Source organism: Python bivittatus, unplaced genomic scaffold (assembly GCF_059951505.1).
Source record: "Python bivittatus isolate LINGU-HERP-01145 unplaced genomic scaffold, Pbiv_v1 ctg000030_np1212, whole genome shotgun sequence".
NCBI classification, from domain to species: Eukaryota; Metazoa; Chordata; class Lepidosauria; order Squamata; family Pythonidae; genus Python; species Python bivittatus.
In genome coordinates this window covers 2,314,818-2,338,054 of record NW_028277031.1, presented here as the reverse complement: position 1 = coordinate 2,338,054, position 23,237 = coordinate 2,314,818, and the positions used below count along the sequence as shown (strand labels likewise).

The 23,237-nt window shown below is 44.9% G+C and overlaps 1 protein-coding gene across 1 annotated transcript in view; it reads right to left on the bottom strand.

The window, feature by feature from the left end:
• Nucleotides 1–23,237, bottom strand: part of PKD1 (polycystin 1, transient receptor potential channel interacting) — a 128,889-nt gene that overhangs the window by 45,420 nt on the left and 60,232 nt on the right. Inside the window, exons 12-19 of the mRNA XM_088152401.1 lie at nucleotides 22,569–22,700; nucleotides 21,444–21,619; nucleotides 19,069–19,202; nucleotides 9,272–12,894; nucleotides 6,917–7,063; nucleotides 3,887–4,030; nucleotides 1,661–1,949; nucleotides 1,247–1,463 (exon numbers count right to left, since the gene is read on the bottom strand). Of these exons, the coding sequence (XP_088008527.1) occupies nucleotides 1,247–1,463; nucleotides 1,661–1,949; nucleotides 3,887–4,030; nucleotides 6,917–7,063; nucleotides 9,272–12,894; nucleotides 19,069–19,202; nucleotides 21,444–21,619; nucleotides 22,569–22,700 (4,862 nt within the window). The remainder of the gene's footprint in view (nucleotides 1–1,246; nucleotides 1,464–1,660; nucleotides 1,950–3,886; nucleotides 4,031–6,916; nucleotides 7,064–9,271; nucleotides 12,895–19,068; nucleotides 19,203–21,443; nucleotides 21,620–22,568; nucleotides 22,701–23,237) is intronic.

Below are 23,237 nucleotides of genomic sequence, written 5' to 3'. Positions count from 1 at the left end.
GCAATGTCAGTTTTGCCCCTTTGCATGCCCCCAGCACGTCACAAAGCACAAACAGAAGGAAAGGGTTTGCACTGAGTCAGGGCAACACCCACTTGACAGCACCCCCGTGAATGCCCCTGGGCTGGGGCCCTACGTTTGGCCGGACAGACAATTTCAGAATGAACCCCGCCACCCACTTCTGCTCAGTCCTACTTTCATGTCCACGTCTGACTGACATTCTGCTGCTATACATGGTGTTTTCTTCACTGTTAACATCAGCATAAATTAGGAGAAATCTGATTGCAGTCACTGAGAATTCAGCAGATTTTAATGTCCCTAAATCAACATAAATATTTTTAACTCTATGGCTTTTACTAGAAATCATAAAACATGATAAGCTCACCCTAAATTGGGGGACATACAGCACCCAGTACCCCATTAGAAGTCCAGCACGTAAGATTACATTATCAAAATTTGGCAGCCAAATGGTTTATTTCCAACAGCATCATGTTAGGGGTTTTTCCTCTAAATAAGCCTGTAAGGAGAAATTCCTCTGAGAGGAAACTATTCCATCTCCCCCACCCTTTAACCTGCGCATGGCCCACATCAGCCACTTCACTCTGAATGCTGTGATTTGTAGCCCTCTGAAGAGGAGGTGAGAGAATTTTTAAGGATCTTAACAGGAGTACCTTGCCTCCCAGAGGCTGCCGCTGCCATTCCCAGCCTTAGAAAAATGCTAAAACAGAGTTTTAAAATGGGCTCACCGCTTCCTGTGGCCGTCTAGTTGATCAGGGGCATCGGTCGCAGCCCCCAACCCCGGGAAACCTGCTCGTCCCTGCTCTAAACTGTGACTGTTCTCACGGTCATATTGTCATCCAGTTGGCAGCTTATGCAAAGGTCTTGCCAACGTTCCTTCCCAAAGGTAAGGGGAATACAAAGAACCTGCTTGAAATGGGACCCATTCCTCTCAAAAACAACGGTTGTGGTCCACTGTACAATTCACACGCTTCTGGGTTCATCTTCAAAACAGCAGTAGGGAGCAAGCAAGCAAACGAAGCTGCAATCAAAGAGGGAGCCAGGCTCATAATTAAAGAAGCCGATGGCCGATTCATCTGAGGGCAGCATCTGAAAAGATGATTCTGGGCCCCCAGATGAGAGTGAGGATTCACCAGCACTGATTTCGCAAAACCAGTGGGAATTTGAGGCATGAAGCAGTGTTCAGCCACACCTGCTCCTTTCGCTTTGAAAAAGGGAAAAAGAAGGATACCTGTTTATGGCCACCACTGTTGCTCCCAGTTGGTCTTGTACAAGCACTGAGACAAACACGAGAGAGCCACACTCTTGGAACCCGGGTGGCAGGAAGGCCGCGTGTGTAGAATGACTCCCTTTGTACACCAGAAATTCATCGCAGTGGCCAGTTCGGCAGCGCGTGGCCATGAGGATATACACCAAGGGGGTATCTGCTTCCACCGTATCTTTCCAGCCTGCAGCCAAACACTGGATGTTACTAGAGCGTCCTACAGGAAGGCACCTGTCTGGCACCTCCATGACTGATGAGGATTTGAATGGAGATTAGCTTAGGCGGTCCAGATTCAAATCCCATTCAGCCATGAAGTCAATGCTGATCTTGCAGTCCAGCTCTCAGGCACAGACTTGGGACACTGGTGTTCAACATTCTTACCTGTGCACTCGAAATGGATCTTGGTGGCCAATGCTTGCACAGGACTTGCAGGAGAAAACTGGCAGGATCCCCCAAAGGGGGGCTGGTTGGGAAAAAGGTCGATGGATGCATAGCCTTCTTCCCCAGTGGCTGGGTCTGTGATGTACAGAGTGAAAGTGTACCCCTCCCCGTCCTTCAGAGCCCACGGCCGCAAGACGAGGCTCATCTCTGCATCCCCTGTGGAGGTCGATCTTTTGTCTAAAACCAGAGATTCGTTTTTGAAGCTCTGAGCCGTCCATCTCTGCACAGTCTTAAAAAAAAGAGGGGAGAGAAAAGACCCCCCAAGTTTATTAACTGTTTAATTTAAAGTACTACCCCTGTATTTTTTGATAAAAGGGGGAGGATCCATTTTCAGCCTCTGGCCAAATTTGGGGCTGACAGCTCAGCCCCCTTCCCAGGCATTTGATCCAAACAAAACAGGGAGAAGACCAAACCATCTGGCAGGAGACCTCCTCCAACATCAGATGGGATCCACTTGAGGTTTCCTGCATTACCTCACCTTCCAATGAATGATTTCAGAAGAAAAGCACAAGGAAACCAGACAAGGAGATTTGGATTTTCTACCGGCGCCACTGCTTTCGTTTAGATTAGCCTCCAAGTTAAATAGAGGAGGGGGGAGGCCGCTACCCTCACGACACAATGGCAACGTTACACAAACGCAAGGGAGATTACGGGAACCACCAGGAAAGGATCTTTGATCACTGAGATGACTGGAGTGCATTTTCTCCAACTCCCAATTTTTGAAGCAAGAGACAGATTTTGGCCACTTGGAAAGTGACCTCATAAATCTCAAAATGGAGCAAACTAGCTGAGAGGAAAAGGCCCAACACTGTCTATTACTGCAGAAATCATGAACCTGGTGTTAAAAATATGCTGCTGGTCTAAGCATCAGCTCAAATTCTGCCGCCCCTCCCTCAAGTGGGAGCGTGTGCGGGGACCGGCAGACGTTTCAACTCAATGTTTTGCTTATGTTTCTTCTGAGCGTAATACATTTTAACTTGAAAAGGCAGCCAGGATATTGGGGCGATGTGGAGGGCTGGAGACAGAACAAAAATTATCTGTGGAAGACAGAGCTGATCTCAAAGATAAGCATCGCAGGGCGAGCAGAAAGAAAGGGAAATGTTGTTGAAACCACTAATGAAAAGGTTCCAGCCGGATTCCACTGAATCCGTGACGCCGGCAGTTCCACGCTGGCAGTTCATCTTCAGGGAGACGCAAAAGGCGAGGCAGGAACTCTTGGGGCCAGAGGAGTGTGGCCCAAGCCCACTGTGCAACTCCCCCTGCGCACCAGGTCAGCCTAGACGGACGGAAAGACCCCAAGGCCAAATGACAGCCGGTTCGTGGAAGCTGGTCCTGCCAAAGGAGTCCCTCCTCTGGTGCAGCGTAACCGTCTTCTGACCAAAGACTTTTAGGAGAACACGCAAAATAAAAAGAACGCTCACAGTTCCTCAGCCCTAAAGGCAAACAGGGATTTACATCTGTGTTTTGTGTAGGTGTGCATGTCCATACTGTCCTTGGCCAAATCACTGTCATGGTCTATGTGGAAGGCCCTATACCCATTGACACTCCAGCAAACCTCAAGAGAAAATAATTCTTATTTCTATACTGACATAGCCCAATGTTGTTCTTCTTTGATGACACCCAAAAACAAGCCTCACCACTCGTAGAGGGGAAAGGGCCACATCGATAAATTAAAAATAATTGTGGGCCACAAAGGAATAGCTGGCACGGCGACCAGCTGTGCGGTGGCTAGCGGCGTGGCGGCAGCACTGGAGCTGGCAGTGTTGCTGAGGCCTGGAGGTGTTGGAGGCGCTTGGCAGCATGTTTTTCAAAAATGCCGATGGGCCACATGTGGCCCACAGGATGCATGCTGTGCAGGTCTGCCAACTACATTGTGAAGAAGTCTAGACTGCAACCTAGAGGAACGGACAGGAACACCTCCCATCTTGCTGAGAGTTAAGTTGTTAACAAGGCCTTTTTGATATGCATAAGGGGGGAAATAAAATCCCTTTTGTGGGGATTTTTGCCTGAGCTCAACTGTGTGCATCTTGCAAAGCAGAAAAAAAGAAAGCCTTGAAGGCACCTGAAATGGTTCCATGAGGGAGACACAGCACCAAGAAGAAGCCACCGCTGGAGCCAGACTACTCCCTGCAGAGCCCCAGAAACATCTCACAGGCCTCCTCTTACCCCCAGGTTGGAATTGTTTTGGCAGTTCAAGCAGGTCCCCTCCAAGTACACGTAGGAGCTCCGGCTCACTTCGTAGACAGACTGCGCCTTGCAGGAGACGCACTCCAGAGACACAATGGGGACGGTCCCTTTCTTCAGCAAGACCTTGGGGAGAGAGCAGAGAAAGCCACAGACGTTCAGATGAGCCCTCCTCAGATCTTCCTGCCGCCAGGGGGAAGACGTGTGTGCGGTGCCAAGAAATACATAAGCAGAAAAATAAAACTGTACAACAAGGACATGCAATTCTACAGCATCTCCTCACACTTTACTTAATTATTCTGTGGCCTTAGTTCTTTTTAAGAATCTGTATTTTTTATTCTGGTTCTCTGTTCACAGGTAGAACCAAGCACCAAATTCTTTATGGCAGCATTTGGGGCTTCTTAGATTTCATGGAACTGATGCTGATGAAGGCTGGTCTAAAACTCTTGTAAACCAGGCCTGCCCAAGGGCCTTCCCTTTACTGAAAACAGATTTTCAGAAGCTGTTTTCTTATTTCCCCACCAGCCCGAAGATACAGCACTTACAGACCCAGCTCTTCTTCCTAAATTTGGGGCAGAAGGTACACTGGATGGATTTGAATAAATGGTGCCTGTGAGGTTTCCTCTAAACCCTGAAACGTCAGCAATTGCACTGGGAGCAGTTATGCTTTTGGATATTGCTTCTCTTTCTCTTCCTTCACAGAGAGAAGCTTCTTCTGCTGCTTCCTTCACCCCCAAGAATGCAAATTCTCCAGTGGCTCGCTCTGCATACAGGGTTTTTGTCAAAGGTCAAGTACCTGAATTCTGGACCACGCAAACCTGAAAACAGCTCACCCACCAAACAGAGCAGAAGGACGGGAGGTCCTTTACGGTAGTTATACAACACAGTTAATTGTTTTAGGGAATTGAAACTCCAAAAGCTAAACAATTAAGGACTATACGATCTATGCACTTTGCCTCTGAAGATGCCAGCCACACAGTTGCCGGCGAAATGTCAGGAAATCTGTTCTCTAGACCACGGTCACTAAATCCTGAAGCCCAATCCTGCCCACCAGATCCCTCCATAAAAGCCTACACCAGTAAATTAGGAATGTTTCAAATGGTTTTCAGAAGACCATGAAGGCTGGGCAGAAAAACGGTAGCCCAAATCATGTTCTAAAATCCCTGCTCTTGTGAAGCTGGTCTCCTCTGACACTCTGGGTATTGTGAAGTTAGCTCTGTGAATCTAGAAATACCACACCCCCCCACTTCCCCCCAAATCAGGGATGTCTAGATACTTCTAACAGGAGCCATAAAGGCGCTCTCTGCATGGCAAACTCTTAAAAGAAAAGAAAGACTCTCCCCCTGTTTGTTCCTCCAGCCCTTGAAAATTCCCAGTCAAATCATTTATTCTGCATTCTTATATGCAAACTAGATAGTACGGAATGTCCTTGAAAGACTATCAATTTGACGTGGGTTCTTTTTTTCCCACCCTTCCTTCCAACCTCCTGTTTCCAAAAAAATGAGAGAGAGAGGGAGGGAGAGAGAATGATCAAGGCAATTTTGGTTTTCACTTGCAGACAAACTGCCTCTCTAATTGCTAAGCGGCCCTTGAAGCTGGTGATCTAAACCATAAGGTTTTTTGGCTTCCAGCATTTCAGTTAGGTCTGCCAAGAGGCACCGATTCAAAAACGGGGTGGGGCTGTCCCTCCTGCTACATCTTCCAAGCAGCCTGGTGAAGAAAAATAGAAGAAACCTTGCTCACACACACACCTGACAAAGCAAGGGACCCCCATCTTTCCAACGGTTGCCTCTGTGCGGGAAGCATGGCCTTCAGTATCAAAGGAGAGGTGGCAGGGCTGAAAGTGTTCTCCAGCTCCCCGAGACTCGGAAGAGCCCCCCGCCCTGCTCTTTGGGTGCGTGTGCTTATGTAGAAGCCATGAGATCAGAGTAGACCATTCAAGGTGCTGATTGGCTCTCAGTCTGGGACCCGCTTTCAGGATCTCAGGTTCACCGAAGGATATTATAGGAGGAGAGCTATTGTTTGTTCATGGTAGCAAAACTCAGGAGAAGTCTGGCAACACCTTTTCCAACTAATATATTTTATTGAAAGGCAGAAGCTTTCAGTCAGAAAAGGTGCTACCAGATTCCTCCTGATTTTTTGCAAGGACATTACTAACAGTCCATACCCTGATAGTTGTTGCTGAGATGTGATACACAAGTACACTGAACATCTCACGTGTCTTAGATGGACAGTGTTCCCTTCTTCCCTCCCCCAAACTGGCCCAGGACTCACTCTTTTAAGGATCAAGTGCAGGAATGGGCAATCTCTGGAATCGGCAAAAATATGTCAGGTCTTAGTTCTCATTCCAGGGATCAGATACAAAACCAAACTCCCGTCTTCCACTAAGGTCTAACCACAGATTCCATCCCACATTGTTGACAGGACATGAGATCAGCAGTGTTCAGTGCAAATCCACTTGGCTGCTCTTCAGGGGTATTGAGCATTCATCGCTTCTCTCACAATATGGCTGCCAGTCAGAAAAAACTCATTTACCAGAAGATGTGCTGGTGAGACTGTCTTGGAGTTTGACACAAAAGGTTGGTTCCACTTCCCTGGATGCCTCCCAAAAGAGGCCAAGCAGGGAGTGCTTTAATTTGGATTCCTGCACTAAGCACAGGGTGGGACTGGCTGGCCAAAATGGCCCTTCCAACTTGATGAACCACATCACCCTCTGCATTTGCCCAAGAGGCTGCCTTACCACCTTAGCTGGCCTGCTCTTTTTTCTTTTTCTAGACAGATGGACACCATCCAACCTGAGCACTGGACTGCAGAAGCCCACTTTTTATTTTCTACAAGTTCCACTGGGATCTGTGTGAAGTCCAGAAGCATTCTTGAAGGTAATGAGGCCAGCTTCCTTGTGAAGAAGATCCCCAAAGAATATATTCATCTTTTTTTCTACACTACATTGAAACATCAACTTTAGCATGGAGGACAGAACAAGCAGGAGAAAAGAGCCTTGCTCATACATACGGTTTGATTTATTGCTTCTGAATCCATGCCTGGTTTCGAGATGGTGAGGTCAAAAGTGTACTCCACGTCTGCTTCCAGCAAGGCTCGAGAGATGGTGACAAGTCCTCCTGTGGCACTGAGGTTGAGACCACACATTCCAGGTGAATTCTAGTTTGTGTAAGGACAAAGAAGGAGAAATCCTCAGAGCCTGAAGAGGGTTAACTGTGCCACTAGTCAGATCCAAGGTGAGCTTTAGCCTGGGCCCACCAAGCCCCTCCATTACCGTCCTGTTTCATAGAATAAAACACGAGTTCACCCCAACTGTAACTATTTCCAACATCTCTGTGTGCGTAGCTGAGTGGAGAAAACTTCCAAGACAAGACTGCCTTCAACGGACAATTCCAGAGCAGTCTTTGAAATTAGTACAATAAGTATAATAAACAATTCTGCCATATATGCCTTTGATGCTCAATTCCTAATGTTGGGAAGATGGAAGGGATAGAAAGACTAGGAACATCCTTAAATCAAGCATACCCTAGTCTCCCCCTGCCCCAAAGAAGGAAGCAAGACCCCAAATGAAATATATTGGTTATAAGCAACCCATCTGGATTATACCAGGTTGGGGAAGGCAAATTTAAATTAAAACATTTTCATAAACTAGACCATGTCCAGAGGAGACCCACCAAAGTGTTAAGTGGCCTGGAACAAAACACTCATGAGAAGCACTGGGTGTGCTCAGGGTGGAGATGGGAGGACTGTGGGAAGACATAACAGCTGTTTCAAACATCTGGAAGGTGTCATGTTTGGAGGTGTTCCAGAAGACAGCAGGATATGAAAGAAGGGGTTTAAATGAAAAGGAAGTTGATTTGGGTTGGACATCAGGAAAAATGTCCCAGCAGTAAGAGCTGTTCACCAGTGGGACGAGCTGCCAAAGGAAGCGGCAGACCTGACTTCTCAGAAGATGTTTCAAAAGAGGCCAGACGACCGTTTGTCAGGATTCCTGCAGGGGTTGGACTCAATGACCTCAAAGGGATCTTCCAACCTTTACATTCTATGATTCTATAATTTAGAATTATGATTTAACTCAGCAAGAAAAAAATTACTGAACTAAATCAAGTATCCCACTGATATGCCGTCAAGTCATTCCTGATCTACCGTGCCGATCTACCTCGTAAGCCACTTTAACCAATTCACAGTCAAATATTCTCAGCTAGGTTTGCATCCTTCTGTGGTCCTCTGTTCTGAACACTCTCCTCTCTTCTTGCTCTCTTTCAAAAAATCCCCACACTGGGCCTTTCTTATCCCCCCCATCTGCAAAGTTAAACAAGGGAATGCAGACACTTGCTCCATGTGTTTTCTCTCAGACTTTCTGGTTCTGCTCTGCCTTGAATGAGCCCCAGATGCTCACAACAAGGTAGCAAACCAACAGAAACACAACTCCCGCAGCTGAACAGAAGAGGCAGCAGGGCAAACTGGAGTGCTGGCTCTCACCCGGTGAAAAAAAAGCTTTCTGGGAGGCAGAATGGAGGCATTTCTACCAGGAAATGAGCGGGAAGCGATTCTTCGTTTACAGAGCAACTCAACCTGCCTAGTAAAGGCATTGAAGCAGATGAGGGATGATTCACTGGGCTAGCGCTCACATTCTTCAATGAGAACTGTGGTATTTAAATTTAAAGAAATAAACAACCACATTTAAATTCCAAAATATCCAATGTATAAAAAGAAAAAAAGTCTAACGGTCTTAAAGAGCCAGTTTGGTCTAGTGGTGAAGGCAGCAGGCCAGAAAGCTGGAGACGGTGAGTTTTAGTCCCACCCTAGGTATGAAAGCCGGCTGGGTGACTCTGGGCCGGTCCCTCTCTCTCAGCCCCGCCCACCTCACAGGGTTGTTGTTGTTGGGAAAAGAGGAGGAGGACAGAGTATTAGGTATGGTCGCCGCCTTATTTATAAAAATAATAAAGGTGGGATAAAAAAATCTAAAAAGAAGATTACTAGTAGGTGGATTTCAGGTGAAAATCAGCAGACGCTTCAACAGAAAGAGCATGTTGTGCGTGAGACCGAATACAGAGGCGCGGATAGGCTGGATTTCTTGCACTGAGCTGGGGCTGGGATTGAACGGCAAGGACCACTAGCAGTGGGTTGGAGTCACAGGCCAGCAACTGGCAACCTTGAGCCACCCTGATTCCTGGTGCCACGTGCTTCACGACCTGTGGCCAAGGTCATAGCAGAAGTGGTGGGGCACATGGGATTACGGGCTAGCCAACCCCATGCCGTAACTTTCCAAAGGGGCTGATGGCAAAGCCAGATCCTGACTACGCATTGAGCGGGGTGCAGAATCCCTCTCCTGAGAGCAGGCGTTCAATGCCCAGGCTTACTTACTTTGGAAGACGATACACAAGACCAGCGATAATGTAATGGTGTCTGCTCCCAGTCTTCCCAGTTAGGGTCATAGGATTTCTCGCCATCCAAGACCAAGTCCCGGGTACTGGACCACACACGGTACGATCCTCCATCGATGATGGGTACCAGTTTATTGGGCAAAACAGTCACATTGGCAAAGATGCTTTTGGACAGAGGCGTATCGCCAAAAGAGACTAAGAATTTGAAGCAGTAGTTGCCCAGTTCCAGTGTAAGTTTGGGGATGACCAACTGTGGTCGGCTCACATCCACACTGACCAGCCGGACTTTGGCAAAAGCCTCTAGTTGTAGGCAGCTTGGGGCTTTGTAGATCTCCCAGAGATAGGCAGTCTGGTACCTGGTGCAGCCTCGCAAATCAATCTGTGCCTCCAAATAATTCTTCTGGGATCTCTTCATAAACACCTGAGCAGGTAAAGCAAGCTCTGCTTCTGGTTCCTCGCACTCCAGGACTCGGACTGTGACTGTGCGGTGGGCGATGGAAAAGCTGATAAGGTTGGTCGCATTCACCTCCACTGCATAATCGCCAGGCCTCAGATAAACATGGTTCACAGATGGCATGCTTGTTTGCTGAGCTGGAGAACCATCCCCAAAATACCACCAAAACAGGACTTCCCTGGCACTGGGCAGCACAGATGCTTCAAAGGAAGTTGTCCGGTTGACAAAGGAATCAACGGGCTGGATGAAAAGTTGGAGGATGAAATCTTGGACTTGAATCACTACGGTTACGTTCAGGCTGCCCAAACTGTTGAAAGCACACAGATGGATGTCTAACTGCCCTGCTGCTTCTGGGGTATAAGAGACACTTTGGCCTTCTAAATGAACCTGGGAGCGTTGCTGTTCTTTTACTAAGGTGAATTGCCATAAATAAGATACCTGTGAGCCACTCTCAGTCTGAGCCATGAATTGTTTTTCCACCCCAACAGGCATGCCTCGCTCACAGCAATCGGTAATCCGGAGGCCACGGACAGCCTCCAGCACCACAATAAGTTCCTCAGCGTAAGCCACACTTACTTGATTTTTTGCAGTTACTCTCACTAAGTACTCTCCGACCTGGCTGAACTTATAGGTGAAGCTGGAAGTACTGAGGATCTCAGAATAATTACGCCCAATGGTGACCTCATAGCTCACAGAGGAACCAGAAGCCATTTCAATAACAAAAGAGACCAGTTCTCCTGGCCCCAGCACTTCCTTGCTCACTCTGAGCTTCAGACCCTGGATTGCATCCTGCACCGTCAGGTTGAGGCAAGTTACCTCCCAGCTGATGTCATTAGAAGCATTCAAACAGACAGGGAAAATTCCTGCCGCAGGAAAATCGAGAGCCACCCTTTGACCTGATATGGTTTTATCCTGCATCTTCCACGTCCAGACTACGTCAGATCCGCTTTCAAGCTCCCCAGCGAAGTTCACCACAGTGCCTGATTCCACAAAACTACTGTTTGGCCTTATGATCGTAATCCTTGGGCCGACTACTGGTTCCTGTACGTATACCACAAGGGATGCACTGGCAGAACCAAACTTGTTTCCTGCCACCACAGCAATGATTTGGGCACCTGGATTTGGGAAACGGTGTGTGATGGTACTGGAGATGGTGCAGAGAGAGAGACCGTCTTCGAAGTACCACGTATATACCAGTCCACTTCCAGCGGTGACACTGGTGCTTATGTTAACAGATGCATTGACCGCAGCAGGATTGGGGGAAGCGGATGGCTTTAAGACACCGACCTCCTCAACGAACTCCACAGTCTTGTTCACGGCCAAACTTCCCAGCATATTTGTGGCTTTCAGATGGATAGCAAAGGCACCTGCTTCCAGAATGACTAAGGAAAATACCTTCCCAGCAGATGTTTGCACAGGGAGGCTTTCCTTCAGGACAGTCCAGCTGTAAGAGATGTTTGTTCCATCTCTCACAGTTGCTTGCAGCTGCAGCGTCTTATTGGTGGGGAAGTAAATGTTGTCCATGAAGTCACCACCTGTGATCTGCAGCCCTTCTATCTGCTGCAAGACATAGATGAAGATGCTACTCTGCAAACACCCAATCTCATTCTCTGCTGTCACAATCACATTGAATGTCCCAATAGAGCGAAACGTGTAGGAAATGGTAGAAAGGCCCGGGATAGGAGTGCACCTATCGCACAAGATCCAAGAGTACCGGATGGCGGTGCCAGCCAGGAGGGTGGCTGTGAAACTCACAGAACCATTCAGAGGCACCACAGTCCTGCTGGCATTGATGTTCAGGCCCTGGAGGCGCCTCTTCACGGTCACATTAAGCTTTGCCTCATGGAAGCTCACCCCATTCCAGCTTTTCAAACTGATGGTATAGGTACCACTTCTGTTGTAAGAATGGGTGATGAATTTGCCCAACTGGGAAGTCCCATCCCCAAAGTCCCACAGATAACTAACTTTGGTCCCAGTAATATTGGCTGAGAAGAGATAGACTTGGTTCAGCTCCAAAATCTTTGAGCCATTCGACTCAATCTTGGCTATCCCAACTGGCTCCCGGACTTCCACTAACGCTGAGACATTGTTGAAAGAGACATTGTTGCAGACAGTCACCATAACCAGATAGACACCTGGACTTCTGTAGGTGTAGCTCACTTCAGTTCCACCAAACCTGGCCGAATCATTAGCCCCAAAGTCCCAAAGATAACGGTAGTGGTAAGGTGGCAAGGCTGTGACTTGGAATCTGCTCTCATTGCCAAGCCTCACAACTTCTGGCCTTACAGAAAGCGTCACATTGGTGATCTCTGGCTCCACGCAAATCTCCGTGTAATACTGTGCTTTGTTGACCTTGCTGGAAAGGACCAAAGACAGTGAGAAGATTCCACTGAGGGTGAAGTTGTGCACCACTGTTGGATTTCCATACACAGTGATGTTGGACGAGCCATCACCAAATGTCCAGTCAAAAAAGTAGTTTTGGGGGTTACCTGAGACATGAGCTATGAGTTGTACTTCGGGGTCTTCTCGGATACAAGAGGAAGGCTCAATCTTGAGCACCATCAGGACAAATATCTGGACAGGCACAGCTCGGGAAAGAGAATTTACTGGATTCATTGCAGTTACATTTACTGTGCAGTTCATCTCCTTTAAATAACTGTGTTTCACAGATGCCACAGGACTCTCCACAATCGTCCCATCGCCCATGTCAAATATCCAAGTGATATTATCGCCTGTTTCCACAGAGGCACTTATCTCAATCGGTGTGCGAAGCTCTATGGTTTCATTCAAGGACACCCACAACCCACTGATCTCTTCAAAGACCTGGTAACGCTGCAATGTCGCAACAGTGCTAACGGTGTTGTTTGCCTGTAGGCTAACTTCGTATACCCCCCTGGAATTGTAGGTGTGGATTACGGTAGTCTGGCTTTCCACAAATGCCTCTGATCCATCCCCAAAATTCCAGGTATAAGAGACTCCATAGCCCGAGGGCATCACTTGAGCTTCAAAGGTGACAGGATGGCCCACCACCAAAACATCGGTGGCTACTTGCACTGCCACTTCTGTTAGGTAGGCGTAGACGTGGACAGGGGTCGAATAGGTCAGGTTCTCAAATTCATTGGAGACTACAACAGTCAGGGTGTATTCACCTGCGTGGGAAAATTAAAGAAAAAAGAATGAGAACCATTCATTCCTATAATTTTCCCAATGGACAATAAATAAGAGGTCAGAATTAAAAACCAACCCTGCTGAATTCACATAATGTGCTATGCCCAAGCAGGAAAACCAGACCACGGTTTCATGGGATGGCCAGTTACCTCAACACAAACGACCCAATCCTTCAGTCTTGTCTAGCTTGCCAGGCAAACCCAGCCAATGTGTATTTCCCCTCCTTTCAACCATGCCATAAGTTGCCACCACTTATTATTAAACTTATTGTTAAACGGTTGGCCAAAGCACCCTTGATGCTGTGCTTCCTTCCCCTTCGCCCCCGTGATGCTTTGCAATGAAAGGGGCCTTTGTCAGGCATGGATGCAGCCTGAAACATAGCTTAGCCCTTCGTGTTGACAGCAGGAAGGAGGACTTATTGATTTCTAATAAGCCCCTTTTTCTTCTCCTGCTCCAGATGCTCTGTCTTCCCTGGGATCAGAGACTGGCTCAAAACCATTTGATTCTTTGCCTCAGGTATGACAAGCTGAGATGACAAATAATTCCCCCGCTCCCCACCCCAGCTGAGCCACACATCAAACTGCAACTGTCCCTCGCAGAAAGGAAAAGACAGAATTGGATGGATGAATGCAAAGAGAGAGAGAAACTGTCCATCACAGCAGAAAGGGCATTGACTGAGCACGTAAGTTTCTTCTTCATGGTCTTTTTCTTAGCTCAGCATTTGGAGCAGGTTGGTTGTATTTTCATGTTATCTGAGAAGTTTATCTATTGGAATTCTTGTTTATTGGCATTGAGCACTGCTTCTCTTCTCTGGAACAACATCCTCCAAGTCTTGACTTGCCCCAAGTTTGGAGGACTAGGAAGACAATCAAAGCTGGATTACTTCAGCAGGCCTTTTTTGGGGGGGGGGGATGTATTAAGAGAGATTCCTCCTACCTATGAATATATGATGCTATAGGTTTTTATGGCTCCTCAGGAATATTTAATAAGTAATGTTTATTACTTTTTGGTTCTATTTCTTAGTTGTTTTAATTCTGTTTACGCATGGTAGGATTGTAAACTCCTCAGAGTTAGTCAATTATGAGAGTAACATAATAAAGCCTATTATTATTAAAGTCTAATAAAATAAATGAACAAATAAATCTGCTCAGCATCTCTGAATCTGACTATGTGTAAAAGAACATACATGAAAATCTCATGAGAACCCCCAAAATTGCCAATTGCAAATGCAGTTTGATTGGCAGCATCGGTTTTCTATAAAATGTCCTAGACTTCCCAGAAGAGACAGCTCTTCCTTCTCCTTCCAAAAGCCTGAAAGTTGCCCTAACTGAAGTTTCCCTAAAGTTTCTGTGGGAGGCAACACCCCAGATGACTGCCTATAAAGTCCTACTGACACCTAACCAAGGGACTCACACTAATGTTGAAAGTATGTTTTTCATTAAATTCGCACTTAGAAGAGTAAACAGGATCAGGAGTGTCTGCCGGAAGATCAAAAATATCAAGACAGTGGTTGCAATTGCACAAATGAAGCCACCATCTTGACTTTTTTGACCCCTCCCCACCAACGTCCCGAATAGGATGTTTAATTCCACCCATTCATCATCAAGAAATCTGAGAGCTATAAATGGACCGCAGCTAATTAGCGCACACAAGGATTTACATTTTATTTCCATTTTTATATGTAACTGTAAAATGCTGATCAAGATCAAGATAGATTAAAAAGAGCTAAGTACAGATTTGCATTCAGGAACCCATTATTTTAAATTCAATCACCATCCCTACTCGCTTATAAAGTAATTCAAGCACTCCAAAATGTAGAAGCGTAAGCTAAGGGAATGCCTTACATCTTCTATCCTTTCAGAAATTGTGCCTACTGACAGTGGGGCCTTCATCTCCCCATATTCTGTTTCACTTCTTTAATCATAATTTTCCTTTTGCTGCTGAGAAAACCAAGGAAACCAGGCCAGAAGGGGAGCCAGCAGCTCCCCTCTTTCTCTCTCCCCAAAACACAGCAGCATATAAAGCACAAATAAATATGCAGCGACACACAAGCCCACAGACAGACAAATAAAGACAGGTAGCTTATATGCAGGTTGCAAAACCACAGTCAGCAACGCACGATGCTGGCTAGTACGGCAGCCAAGGTTATTTTGCAAAAACAAGCCTCGGGGTGTCAGACCATCTTCACAATGCCAAATTCCTCTCCTGCCCCGGTTCAGACGTAACAATCTTGGGCTATGGATACTGCCTGTACGTGCTCCCCACTCCCTTCTTGCTAAACCCAATTTCTCCTATCCAAACCAGGAAACTGAACTTTAGTCAGTTCAGAATATATGAACCAGAGTTATGACTGATATCATTGCAAGGGTTACAGAAGGGCCACCTGAGGACAGCAGGATAGTCACCAAATGTGATGAAGAGAAAGAAGGACGAGAGGAGGGTGGTGCTGCTGGAGCAGGCAGCGAGAAGAACAGGAAAGAAGAGAAAGGAGAGAGAGCAGCAAAGAAAGTGAGCCATTTCAGCGATGAAAAGAGGCGCATTGTACGCTGGGCGTGCATACCTGAGGCCTTGGACTACCCGTGAACCTGAAGGCCTTTGGCGCTGCCACCAATTCTAGCTTTAAGTGGAAAAGACAGTTGGTGCTGGAGGAGCCCTTGAAGGGGATCGAAGCTTTAATGAAAAAGTTCAAAGAATCTGGTGCTGTGGCTGGTTTTAAAATTAATAAACAAAAGACTAAAATGTTAACGAAAAATATGAGAACAAGAAGAACTGATGAACAAAACGGGTTTTAAGGTGGGAAAAAACGTTAAATATTTGGGGGTGAATTTGACAAATAGGAACTGTATGTTGTTTCAAAATAATTATGTTAAGACTTGGAATGAAATTAAAACAGATATGTTAAGGTGGGGAAAATTGCAATTGTCATTGTTGGGAAGAATTTCAGCAATTAAGATGTTTTACCTAGAATGTTATGACAACTGATGTTCCATTTAAACAATGGCATAAAGATATACCTAAATTTGTGTGGCAAGGTAAAAAACCACAAATTAAGTACAAAGTTTTACAAGATGCTAAAGAAAGAGGAGGTTTAGGTCTCCCGAATTTGAAGGCGTACTTTGCAGCTCGTTGCTTAGTTCGGATGAAAGAGTGGGTGACTTTGAGAAATAGGAGGTCATTGGGGCATGACTTAAGATTTGGGTGGCACGGCTATTTATGGTACGATAAACGTAATGTAGATTTTAAAAATGATTTTATTAGATGTGCCATATTGAGAATATGGAACAGATATAAATTTACGTTGTCTCCAAAGATTCCTTTATGGTTGTCACCACAAGAAGCTTTTTATAGAAGAGAAATGATAACTAAAAATAAATGGTTAACATGGTGATGTACTGGAATTTTCTCAAAGGGATTTTAAATTAAAGACAAGAGAGGAATTGATATCAGAAGGCTACATGTGTCAATGGTTTTCTGATGTACAATTACAAGAAAGATTTAAACAAGATAAAAGGACATATGGTTTTGAATACAGTAAGACTGAATTTGAAGCAGAATCATGTACTAACGATGAACATATTATTGCGAAGATGTGTGAACTTTTACTGAAACTAGAGACAGAAGATGAACATGTTAAGGACTGTATGATAAAATGGGCTAAAAATGTTGGCTACAACATACAGATGGAACAATGGGAAAATATGTGGCAGAAAGGACCAAAATTTACATTGTGTTATAACTGTAAAGAGAATGTTTATAAAATAATGTATTGTTGGTACTTGTCACCAGAAAAATTATCTAAAATGTATAAAGGTACTTAGAACGTATGCTGGAAATGTGAACAACAAGAAGGGACATTTTATCATCCCTAGTGGACTTGTAAAAAAGCAAATTCTGGAATGAGATACATATCTGTATACAGAAGATTTTAAAGATTAATATTCAGTCAAAACCAGAGACCTTCCTTTTGGGTTTGGTGGATACACAGTTGGAAAAAATTCACGGAACTTTGTTTTTATATATGATAACAGCAGCAAGGCTCTTATATGCATAGGGATGGAAAGATAAGACGTTACCTACAGTGGAATAACGGATGGTGAAGTTGATGGAGTTGGCTAAGATGGCGAAATTGACAGCTTTGATTTGAGATAAGACATTATGTAATTTTAATGCTAACTGAAAACCATTTTTGGACTTTTTGCAGGAAACAGAAAAAAATGAAATTATGTTGTATGGATTTGATGATTAGAAATAATATGGGTTAATAGAAATAATGGAAGTTACATTTTAAATTTAGAGTAAGAGTTTGATGTATATTGTTACTTATATCTATTGCAAGGAGAGTCAGAAGTCAATTTTTTTTCTTTTGTTGTTTCTCTCTTTTTCTTTTCTTTTCTGCACTTTTGATCTTTACTATTTTCTTTTTTCCAATTTTGTTTTTCTTCTTAGTCTTTCTCTCAATATTAGTTTTTGTTAGTTTTTACTGTTCCTTTTTTTTAAAATTAGTAAAGTTATTATAAAAAAATAAATGGAACAGATAGTTATTAATTATTATGGGAGAAATCCTATTAAGAGATTTTAACTTAAATCCAATGCAGGTTTCATCCTGATCCTTCCACTTCTTTGAACTGGTCCCCTCCCCTCTTCCCCCTCCTCCCAAATATCTGTGCATGGTTTACTTGGTTGTAATTTCCTGAACAGACCTCAATTGCTGGCTTCGTACAACAGGCTAAATACAACCCAGCTGTCTACTTTATGACTTAGTCCCATGTGTGAATGTAGAGAGCAGGGACTACGGAAAGAGGAGGAACAGGCTTTAGCAAGGAGTCCAATTTCTGGAGTTAGTGTGGATCCAAGGGGTGAAATTGTGCCTTGAGCCAGATTAATGACAAACCAGAAAGAACAGGAGGGGAATTTATAGTGAACAAGTCAAGTGTGTCTTTTGTTTTCCTCCACAGGCATTCAGATGCATTTTGACACCAGCAAAAACACTGAACAGAAGGTGTGAGCTTAAAAAAAAGGGAATGAAGGGAGAAATAGTTACTGGAAGAGTAGGGTAATATGACTAGAGCTATGGACAGGACTGAGTCAGAGGGTCAGCTGGTAGAGTCTAAAGAACATGAAGCCACAACAGGAAGAGGAGTACAAGACTTCGGAGAAATCTTTAAAGAAAGTAAGTGAGAAGGGATGGCAGATGGAGGATGAAGAAGTAAGGGAGGATGGAGGTAAGGCTGAAGAGGTAAGGCTGAGGAGGAAAAGTGAAGACACAGCATTCTTGATAGAAAATAAAATCACAAGCAAATCAAGAGCTCGGTCTGCACTTCATTTCATGCTTGCAATGTATAAATCAAAACATTTCTGTGCCTGTTGCTAAAACGTTATCTATCAATTATAGTCATGATAGGCTAGCTGACAAGGACTGTGGGGCATAATATTATGGGAGCACTTCTGGAGAACAACTTGAGAAGGTTGGGCTGAGGGCTCCTTGTCAACATCTTGGTTATTTAACAGCTACGCAGAACTGCTAGGAGAGGCTACTCGGGGTCCAGAGGTTGCTGTCATCAATTCTTTTCTTTCTGATAAATTCCACAGATGTTGCCAGGGTCTTGTACCATTGTCTGGAGACAGCCAAGCTTTAGATATACAGTAGATTAAGAACAAACTAGGATGCTCATGCTTCACTCAGCTGCCTTGGAATTGCAGTTGTCTGTGGCCAAGCATAACTTTGCTCCCTATTTGGAAATCATAAGGTGAAATGTATCTTTCCTATTCTGTCCAGTTTATCACAAGAAGATATGGCAGAGTTGGCTCTGAACAGGCTTGGAAACTCTATCTTCTGCTGTAGGGTAATATCAAGTGCATAACCTACCAATATAACAGATGGCATGGTAGCTAACAGAAAAGTACATGGGGCTAATAAGATCAGAAGGTTTTTTATATCAGCCTTTGTTATTGCTATGTTTATCCCTGAAGATGAGTTTCCCAACCAGAAGTTCATCAGTGAAACTACAGCCCTATCATCTCGCTGGCCATGAACAGAGTACCAGGTTGGAAAGGCTGCTGCGGATGAGACACTATCAGTATTCAGTGGATATGCAGATTGCTAGAAGCGTGGATCCTACTTGGTTTTAATTTCAAATACCCAAATAATTTCTCACCTGGGTCTTGGTAGATATGGGATACATTGTGCCCAATTAACACCTGGTGGATCCTAGGATCTGGCTTCAGGAAGGATTCATTATAGGGAGGATGAAACTCAGAAATGACTTGGTCACCATCACCAAAGTCCCACCTGGGGAGTCAGAAAATGACAAGGTCAGTAGAAGAGCAAAGGGTAAGTTCAATGCACTTTTCTGGCCAGAGTAGAAAAGACGCTTGCAAAGGGAAACAAATTCACACACACAGTTGTCTGTAATTTTCATCAAGCCCAAAGTTTTGAAGTGTTTATTATTACTGAGAGAGGTCAAAGAGAAGTAAAATGTACAAAATGACATTAGCACACACTTGCTAATTCCCCATCCCCTTTCTCTGATTTGGTCTCCTAAAGTCCATAACTTGTACACGTATCATTTGCTTTTAATTCTGAGGCTTATGGGAGGACATCTGCTGGCATTCCTAAGTTGAAAAAGTCAAGAAAAAGTGGGGTTGAGAAGTAGAGTGGCTTCGCCAGATGAACCAAACCCCTGGGTGGCACCCCCTCACCCCCCCAAGACATGGATGCAGCCCTCAAAGTTCCTTCAGAATTTGCCATATGCTGGAACTTTTAGCATGTCAGAAATAGATAATTACTACATAGACAGGAGTAACCCTATTAGCTATGCAGAATTAATTTAATGTAATGTTACTGTTTTCTGGTGGCCCACAAGCTTCTTTGTTGGACTATTTGGAGTACCGCTCCCGACATATCACTCAAAGGCCAAGGGCCACTCTCAACTCCCCCACCCTGAAATTGTGTCCCACTGGCACAGAAAGGGTTTCTACTTAAAGTCCATTGGAGGAGAACTGTCTTAGTCTGTGGCAGCCAAAAATCAGGAGTCCAGTAGCATCATAAAAGCTTCTTCCTTGTAATAAAATTTGTTAGTTGGAAAAACTGCTATTAGACTCCTGCTGACTGTCTGTTTCAGACCCAGATTCCTTGCAGCAAGGGGCTCCACCAGAATGGGCCAAATACACCAGTCTGGGCCAAATTACACATATTGTAAGGATTGGAAATTTCCTTGGACTCACCCAGAAATTCACTGACCCTCAAGATTAACTTTTTCTAGCATTGGCTCAGGTCAGTCTCATTTCTGTTGAGCGTCAAGGGTGGGGATATCAAGCCTGATTTTTAGTCCTGGTCCTGCCAGCATCTTTGTTTAGGCATTGACAACCGCTACATTTTACAGTTCTCCCAAAGCTCAAAAAGAAACCCTTTGGGATGCAAAGAATCTTACAGGATCTAGGCAAAACTGTTTTCCATTTGTAGCCCTCCAATGTTTTCCCACAGCCAAGATCCAGTAAGAAGGGAAAACCAGGTACTTGCGCAATGGTTACATTCTCACATTGCACTAAGCCATGGTTTACCTGAACATAGGCACAGTTGGTTCAGTTCACGCATCACACTAAACCACAAACCATCTATCATTGGCTGGGTTCACACAACCGAAACTCTACTATGGGTTAGTGCAGGAGTGAGCCAACATTTAGCATTTATATAAGTTAATTCTGGCAGCATGATTTCAGACTGCTTTTTGAGTTCTGGGGTGGTTTTAGAGGTGGTCATGATAGCAGTATGATTATATAACCGATCTACCTATTTAAGAGCCTCCATATATTTATCCAGGCAATGCATAGTTAGGGTTGTGGAGTCCTTGGAGTTCTCCGAGCTTGGCTGTATTCTTGCAAACGTTTCATTACCCAGCTAGGTAACATCTTCAGTGCTAGAATAGAGTGGGGTTTACTCTCTGTTTATATACAGTGGCTTGCCCTGCCAGTGTTGATGGGGGTGGGGGTTTATTTCTATTTTTTTCTTCTCCTGGTAGTTCTTTGATTTGGGTATTGTTTACTGCTGATTGTATGCCTGGTGATAATCTTGGTGTTAATCTCTGTTTATCTGGGTGATGATTGCTGGACAATCAAGCAGTAAACAGTACCCTAACCAAGGAACTACCAGGAGAAGAAAAAAATAAAAATAAACCCCCACCCCCACCAACACTGGCAGGGCAAGCCACTGTATATTATCAGAGAGCAAACCCCACTCCATTCTAGCACTGAAGATGTTACCTAGCCGGGTAACAAAACGTCTGCAACAAAACAACCAAGCTCAGAGAACCCCAAGAATTCCACAGTTCAACCCTAAGCTACACATTTTCACTTCTATTGATAGCTAGGATTTGCATAGTATATTTTTAAAAACCTGCATCTCTCAAAGGGCATTTCTACTGGTGTTTCTGGACCACTCACTGGCCTGAATGCTGGGGAAGGATGTATTTCCCCTTCTTGGATTGCCTGGGAGCAGAGCCCAGCCAGCCAAAGAGGCAGTGGAAAAACTCACAGAAATGTGGCATCGATGGCCGAATCCACAGTCACGGTTGCTGCTAGTTCCACGGTGCTGTTCTGAGGAACATGTGGCAAGATCTCTGAGACCCTGAGGTCCTTCATCCTGTTCATCTCCTCCACAGTGATGTTGTAGCATACAGTGACACTGCTGACATTGTTCGAGGCTGTAAGCTGGAGAAAGCACAAACTACTTTGCCACATCACTCCACCAATACAGAACTGGAGGCATTTGCTGATTCATAATTTTCATAGTACTTTTTCCCTCCAGATCACCAGGGTGATTACAGATCACACTCTGCCTCTTTTCCCTTTTCACTTTCACTTACACTGCATGAACTGCCCCTCCTTTCAATCACTTTTCACAACCCAGAGTAGCATCTTGGTTAGAACACTAAACTAAAATCAGGGAAAATGATATGAAGATTTCCATTGTGCCATGAAGATCCCTGGATAACCTGGGACAATTGTTCTCTCTCATCTTAACTATCATTGATCAGGTGGGGACCCCTTCCTGGAACTTCAATCAGAATTAGCTCAGTCCAGTTCAGTGTCAAGCCATCCTGGGCCAAAGTAACAAACGACATCTCATGGGCCCCTGAAATATCATGAAGAAAATGTCGATGATCTAGGCAAGCGAGGGTATATAAACTCAAGCTTGTTGAGGCCTAAAGCGGTAGAATTAACCTGAGACAGCCAAGACCATTAGCTCTTATCAGTTGCCCATTATGGCTTGGAGGTTTAACAAGACAAAACAGTTTGTATCAGCTGAAACAAAATTACAGTCTATTAGGTGCATTAATTAAACTTGTGCTTCTTTGGGCCATAGAAGCAGTCTTATCCTTGGCAGGTTAAAAAAATGAAACAACTATTGGGGGTCACAAGGGAAGAATCCCACCACTGACAGGGATTCCTTGCAGAACACCTGCCTGCTGGGAGCAACAATACATTCCGGATTACAAATCAAGCTTGGCAAAATCATCTTTGCCACTTGGAAGGACAGAAGGACAAACACACAGTTTACTGACACGCAATTCCACTGTGCAAGAGGACACCTTAAAAGAGAATCAGTAGTTTTTCCCCACAGTTCACAAAAGAGGGACCACAGGAGGCCCTTACTTACCGACAGCTTGTACACAGCAGGTGACTGGTAAAGAACATGGAAGACATTGTTGTAGAACGTAAAGGAGATCTTATCATCCAGCCTCCAGCTAAACGTGACATCCGACCCTGCGTCCATCACAGGAATGTAGCTCTACAGTGGAGGGGGACAAACAGTGATTTCAAAGGGAGCAACCATTGTCCATATTTCACCAATCCTGGCCAGGCTCAAGGGCTGGTAGCTGAGCCCTCTCATCAAGTCATTTTCCCTGAGAAGGAGACCACCGCCTTGACCGCAAAAGAAGCAAATCTGACATCCAGCCTCCTGCTGCTGTCCAGGCTGGGCTACAGCCACAAGGACTCTCCAGCAGAAAGAGGGGATGGACTTTGCGGGGGCAGGCCACTGTGTTGCTTTGGAGGCTGGAAAAGGTGAGGCCATTCTAGATGCAGAAAAAGGAGCATGTTTTCAGGACTGAGTAAGAATTTCTCCTGAGCATCTTAAGAACTGAATTCTGATGTGACTATCTGCATTCTCAGGTACTTGCTGCTCTCTGAAGTTGGTTTTCCTCCTAAAAATGCTTTATCACTACCTAGGTAACATCATCAGTTCAGCCTTGAGCTACATGTATTCTCACTATTGCACGCATTCCTTAAGTTGCTCCTTCATTTCAAACCCACAAAATTTGGATCA